General features: G+C 39.1%; 2 protein-coding genes across 3 annotated transcripts; both read left to right on the top strand.

Annotated features, from left to right (window-relative positions):
* Nucleotides 1-1,415: 1,415 nt before the first annotated feature.
* neurl2 (neuralized E3 ubiquitin protein ligase 2) lies at nucleotides 1,416-2,771 on the top strand. Its single transcript, XM_044014361.1, has 2 exons — nucleotides 1,416-2,373; nucleotides 2,574-2,771. The coding sequence occupies exons 1-2, from the start codon at nucleotides 1,644-1,646 to the stop codon at nucleotides 2,687-2,689; spliced, it is 846 nt and encodes a 281-aa protein (XP_043870296.1). The 5' UTR covers nucleotides 1,416-1,643; the 3' UTR covers nucleotides 2,690-2,771.
* Nucleotides 2,772-3,474: 703 nt separating this feature from the next.
* On the top strand, nucleotides 3,475-5,964 carry msrb1b (methionine sulfoxide reductase B1b). Of its 2 annotated transcripts, XM_044014176.1 has the most exons (4): nucleotides 3,475-3,640; nucleotides 4,554-4,696; nucleotides 5,054-5,171; nucleotides 5,296-5,964. In XM_044014176.1, the coding sequence occupies exons 1-4, from the start codon at nucleotides 3,586-3,588 to the stop codon at nucleotides 5,298-5,300; spliced, it is 321 nt and encodes a 106-aa protein (XP_043870111.1). In that variant the 5' UTR covers nucleotides 3,475-3,585; the 3' UTR covers nucleotides 5,301-5,964. The 2 variants fall into 2 exon arrangements, with proteins under 2 accessions (XP_043870111.1, XP_043870110.1); XM_044014175.1 differs by lacking the exon at nucleotides 5,296-5,964 and having other exon boundaries at nucleotides 5,054-5,289.
* Nucleotides 5,965-6,230: the final 266 nt, after the last annotated feature.

The raw sequence follows: 6,230 nt of genomic DNA, 5'->3' as shown, positions 1-6,230 counted from the left end.
AAATGACTTCACCTCTTTAGATATAATGATTATTCACATTATTATTATTGTTCTATAATTCCAATATTATAAAGACATACAGTATTCTTCATATATATGTATATATTGGAGCTGGTATATGACTTTAAATTGCTATATACACAAGAGCCCAGGTTGTATTTGCATATGGTCCATATTTGGAGTAAAGTTATGAAAAGGCTGGCGTTTTAAATATCTCTCCAGCATATGGTATTATGATAATTATGCAGCACATGGTATAGTGAAATTAAATGAGTGCTTTGACCCAGGGGGCTTAACCGTCAACCATTAACCATATCTCACTATGTGTGTGTGTGTGTGTGTGTGTGTGAGAGAGAGAGAGAGAGAGAGAGACTGCTGACATGTGCAGAACGTCCACCCCCCCAACACACATGTGTGCTTGTATTTCTATTTTCATAAGGTCTCTCATTGTTATAATGTATTCATTGGTCTCTTAAGCTTTATTCCAACCTGAATCTCAGTGTCTAACGTTTGTTTAAATCAAATAAATTCAAACAACTTTACTCGTCCCAGTGGATGCAACTAGTGTAACACATGTATAACACCAGGAGTCAAGTAAATTGCCAGTAGTTTCTTAATGAGTGTTTTATAGTAGGAAGATGTGGGTTAATCTGTAAGTTTGTTCATCCATTAGCAATTTAGCAACTGTGTTCAGTTTTTGACAAATCAATGTTAATATATTTGTAATTGGTAGGTGATCAGCCAAGTGTTCCCATTCAATTTTGGTAAGAATCTAACGATGCCACAAAAAATGTATCAAATTCCCAAAAATCTCTCTGGACTGGAATTTTTTCTTGAAATCTGACACTACGACTCCTATGTCAACATAGGACAGAACAAGACAGAACATAGGACAAGTGCAAGTAACAGATCAGACACCATCAGAATTAAAAGCGAAAATTTAAAAGATTAGACTAGATAGATCATGTCATAAATTTCATTTATCAATAGAAAGAGAGACATGGTGTAGGATGGGAGACTGTTCTAGAGCTTTGGGGACTCTATCACCTTTAGTTTTGCAAGGAAATTGCAGGCAGAATCAGCCGGGTTCACCCAGGCTAGATGTTAATGCCAAGTCTGAAAAACCTCTAGACCAATCTAAGAGGGTCTAAGAGGGTCCAAAAGTCATTGAATTGTAGATTTCACCTCTCATCCAAGAGGAATTCTTCTGCCTCTGTGAAAGTCCAGTTTCCACTGATTCAGTGACATTTGTAAAACTAGTCCCAATTTGACCCATCCTGACACTGGTCCTCACAGAGATGGAAGTACAAACACACAAACACCCCTCCACACACACACACACTCACAGATACCTTACCATCTGTTGACACGTGCAGCTGTTCAAAAATAGCCCAGTACCAGAAGCTTCCGTGAGTGAGCAGCAGATAGGCAGAGCAGGCCTCTTGTCGAGTCTGCTCAAGTTTATGCGACCACACAATGAGTGCGTGTGGGACAGAAAGTCAGAAATGACAACATGATCGCTTGATTTTCCGTAACATTACCGCAAGTCTGACTCCATGTTGTTGCGTGAACTGTGAATTTCTCCTTCATAGTCTTTTCTTTTCACTTCACCAGAACAACTGTTTGAATCCGTGCCCGAAAAAATGGACCCTTTTCCTGACCAGTTTATGGAATTCCACCCCATCCACGGTACCAACGTGAGACTGGACCAGTCAGGGACGCAGGCCACCCGGGTGGAGAGCTTCGCCAACGGGGTGTGTTTCAGCAAATACCCTCTGAAGCCTGGGGAGATATTTCTCATAGAAATCGAGGATAAGGAGCTGGGCTGGTGTGGTCACCTGCGCATTGGCCTGACTGCCAACGATCCCATGAGCTTAGAGGTGGTACCAGAGTACTCCATTCCAGACCTCATGGACCTCGGGGACAGCTGGGTTTTTGCAATCACCCGCAACCACAACAAGATCACAGAGGAGCCTGAAGTCCAGGAGGGAGGACTGAGGCTTGGACGAGGGGAGGCTGAAGAAGAACACATCAACACGGCTCCAAAGACTTTCTTTACCGACACTCACTTGCACATTGAAAATATTCGTATCCCCAGAGACAAATTGGTCGGAAGGAGCCGACCCGGACGCTTCAGTCACATTTTGGACGACCTGTACAAGACCAACGTGCTGCCTCCCACAGCCAGGCGCAGCAGGATAGGTGTCCTGTATGTGCCTAAGGGGAAGGACGTGGCTGACATGCACATTGTCATCAACGGGGAGGACATGGGAGCTTCTGCAAAGGGCATCTCCACCATCCAGCCTCTCTATGCTGTGCTGGACGTCTTTGCCGCCACCAAGTGTGTTCGAATCGTCCAGGTGGAGTATGGATGTGAGTGTCACACTGATTCTTATTGTCAGCGATGGATTATGTCTCTGGTCTCACTGTCTTTGTCAATGTTTTTGTTGTTGTTTTTTGGGTGTGTTGTGGACATACAGCAGCATTAGTTCAGTGCTCATGGTCTACTAAGGTCATTTCCTGTTTTACTAAACTATTTGTCTCTGTTTCCCATTCATGTTCTGCTGCTTCAGTCTCATCCCTGCAGACGTTGTGTAGGAAAGCCATCCAGAAGCACATTGTCCACAGGATGGCCATTGACTGGCTGGAGCTGCCTGAGGCGCTCAAGCACTACTGCAAGTATGAGTGAAGGACGAAGACCTGGAAATGGACAGAAATATTATTTCCTCTCCACTCAGTTTCTACAAATAAAATGCAATATTTTTTGGAGATTCTGCTCGTCTTATTTGCTCTACATTGACAAAAGCTGATATCATTTGAGAAGACAATTACAAACTATTGGGACTGTTCATTTTCCGTCAATGTTTGCTTGTTGGAAATAACTAAATACAGATAGCATTCACTTAGCACTGGAGGCTAACGTCCCACTGAATACTCAAATGTCCTCACCAAATCACTCTACTAATTCCCAAAACTAAACCAATATATTCTACAGCTGTGATTTTAGATGCATAAAACCACGCATGCTACGTCAGAGATCAGTCGCCAAATAAATGAGCCCATATGTTTCCAGCTCTGCTGTTCTAGTGTAATCTTATTTATCTCCATGACCTCATTGTTTGGCAAAAACATGGTATTATGTTATTTGTTGCTGTTGTTGCCGTCATGGTTGAACACTGTAAAGATTGTGACAGGTAGTGAATGTTTGTATATTTACAGATTATAATCTTTCTATTTCAGATCTTTTGTTCTTTTAGTAACACGTTAATACAACTTAAATATAGGATCTTACATGTGTGATACTGCATTCTCTTTGAATCCCAGCACATTATTGTTCCTCTGTATCAATGCTACTGCCACACAGCTGGTGCCTTTTGTTGCCAGACACTGCCCTCTAGTGGTAATCTAGATAACAGCAGTGGGCGGAGTCTGGTCTGGAGTAAATCCCCAGCCAGGAAGAAGAAGAATAATACGTCATACACTCAAGAGGAAGAGAAAAACAGACGTCCTGCTGCTGCTGAAAGGAGAAACCCGATTATTTTTAGCTTCTGTTTAGCTTCTGTTTTCAAAGAGCAGAAACACAACATGTCTTTCTGTCAGTTTTTTGGCGGTGAAGTGTACAAGGATCACTTTAAACCAGGTGAGCAGGAGGAGACATGTGATGTAACATGACTGTAGTCTGGATTATGCAACAAACTGTAGTTCTCTTTCATAATATACAATCTGAATATTTCCCAGGTGAAGAGACATTCTCCACAGAAATAGCAATGTCACATTTTGTTGATAGGTAAAAAATTATTAACCTATCATTGTCATGATTATTATTATTATTGTTATTGTTGTTACAGTAGTACTAGTGCGAGTGGTGTGTATAAGTGTAAGAAAAGTAAAAATGTTTTTTACACTAAATTTCATGGCCCAAGCTGAATTTGATATTGCATTAATTATAGTCGTGTTATTTGCTGTTGTTTTTAAATCAGAGGGCACAAAAGGGCCCGAGACATTTGCATTTTTATATTCAAAGTGAAGCCCTGAGTATGGTGATACTAAACTTGAATTAAACAAGTAAACCATTTTAATTTCACTGTGTTTTTTAAACTTAATACAGACACTATAAATGTGCTCTAAATGAGCAACTACTAAATAAAAGCAAATAACTTAAGCCCATACTTGTATATATTCTGGTAAATGTCTATAATATACATTCTTTTTAACTTTTTATAGTTAATATCTTTGTACTTTCACATTATGTGGAAATGCACGTTTATTATTTATTATCTTCATCTTGACTGTCTTTGCTGCTGTGACAATGCTAACCTCTTATCTTATATATCTAAAGATACTTACATTTCTTTAATATGTTAAAATATATTTGTGTTCCATTATGCCTGACTCGCTTATCAACAGTTAACTAGTTAAGTAATAGATGAACAACCATGCTATGCTCAGCGCTCAGCCCACTTCTTGGCATTTTTCTAAATGAGGCATTGGGATGGAGTTAGCTCCAGAAGAGATTTGACGTTAAAGAAACAAACAAATGTCCTCTCCTGCAGGTATGTACGTGTGCTCCAAGTGTAACCACCCTCTGTTCTCCAGTCGCTCTAAGTTCGCCCACTCGTCTCCGTGGCCCGCGTTCACGGACACCATCAGAGAGGACAGCGTCACCAAGATGATGGAGACTCTCACCGCCTACAAGGTCAGAGATCTTGTGACCTCCTAAAGTTCACATCTATCAATCCTGATCACCAGTCAATACTGAATGAATTATTGGTTTGTGTATTTTATAACCCACACGACCTGGAGTGATAGTTTTAGTTCCTTATACATGATCTTAGTGCTACTAGGATTTAAAATCTATCATACATGCACATTTACAGCTACTTAATTAATTAATCACCTTGACAATTAAAAACATGTATTTATTTAAATGTAATGACCTTTCATGGTCCACCTGGAGTACCGTCATGGCACAATAGGGGGGCGTGACCCACACTTTGGGAATCACTGCTCTGAGTCGATTGGAAATGGAAATGAATGAATACTTATTTTTCAGGTTCTGTGTGGGAAATGTGGAAACGGCCTGGGCCACGAGTTTGTGAACGACGGCCCTGAGGACGGAGTCTCACGCTTTTGAATATTCAGTCACTCTCTCAAGTTTGTCCCCAGTAAAGGTAAGAAGACATGATGTGAAGTGAAGCATTCTGGGACTTAAGTGCAGTTTCACAACAGTTTTGAAATTTTGATTTGAATTAAATTTGACTGTAAACAAGTGTTTCACTTCTCTTTCTATCACAGGTTAAATACAAACAGGAGAGAGAGAGAAAAAATACTTGATGTATTCAGGTTTGAGCTTCCACTCACTGCTGCTGCTGCTACTGTATCTGCTGCTCGGTCCAGAGGTCGGCTCAGCGTGTGAAGTGGACATGGAGAAAAGACCCAAGTGGGACGTCCTGTCCACTGAAGAATCTATGACCGGCCTCTGACACTGGGAACAGAAAAAAAAACCTCACTGCATTTACTTCACTACCTCATGTTTAACTCCATGATTATTATTATTATTATTATCATTATTATTGTTATTAATAATAACACTGTGTTCATCAGGATAGGTGCATGTCACTGGAGTAAGAAATTAAGTTCTGCAAAAGTTTCCATTAATCACACATTTCTTCCCTCCAAACCCTCCAAATTAACATTCTATTATCTGTATAATTAATCTAATGATTATTTTTGAAAGGTAAATAAAGCTTAATCTATGCACATTAGCCTGATATTTTTGTATCAGTTTAGTTTGTCAAACATATACACATTGTTGTGTTACATACTATGTACCACTTATTTACTTGAACGGCAAAATGCAAAATATGACTCACATTTTTCTCATGTCTTAAAACAAAATGTGTTTGATTTATCTGTCATTGTAACGTATTGATCAAGGTACAAACAATAAATTATAGTTTGATACTTTTGTGCTTGTGTTCATTCATTTATTTTCCAATTTTCTTTATCTACTGTACTATATGCTACCTTTTTTGGGGTAAATATTGTAATACGTAATGCTTTTTTATTTTATTTTACTGCCTGTTTTTTTTTTTACCTTCAAATTAAAATTAAATTAAAATGTTGTAAATTATGAAGAATGTACATTTTCACACTTTCTTATTTCAAAATAAGAGTGTGCCAAATTATCATTATTTCTCAAACTATATGAAAATAGAATCGTATATATA

The sequence above is a fragment of the Solea senegalensis genome, linkage group LG18 (genome assembly GCF_019176455.1).
Source record: "Solea senegalensis isolate Sse05_10M linkage group LG18, IFAPA_SoseM_1, whole genome shotgun sequence".
NCBI classification, from domain to species: domain Eukaryota; kingdom Metazoa; phylum Chordata; class Actinopteri; order Pleuronectiformes; family Soleidae; genus Solea; species Solea senegalensis.
This window is presented reverse-complemented; position numbering and strand designations above follow the sequence as displayed.

Excerpts from the sequence above, each read along its gene's own strand:
- neurl2 (XM_044014361.1), top strand. The coding sequence starts at position 1,644 with ATGGACCCTTTTCCTGACCAGTTTATGGAATTCCACCCCATCCACGGT. Across the intron at positions 2,374-2,573 it reads CGTCCAGGTGGAGTATGGAT|TCTCATCCCTGCAGACGTTG; the intron begins GTGAGTGTCACA and ends CTGCTGCTTCAG.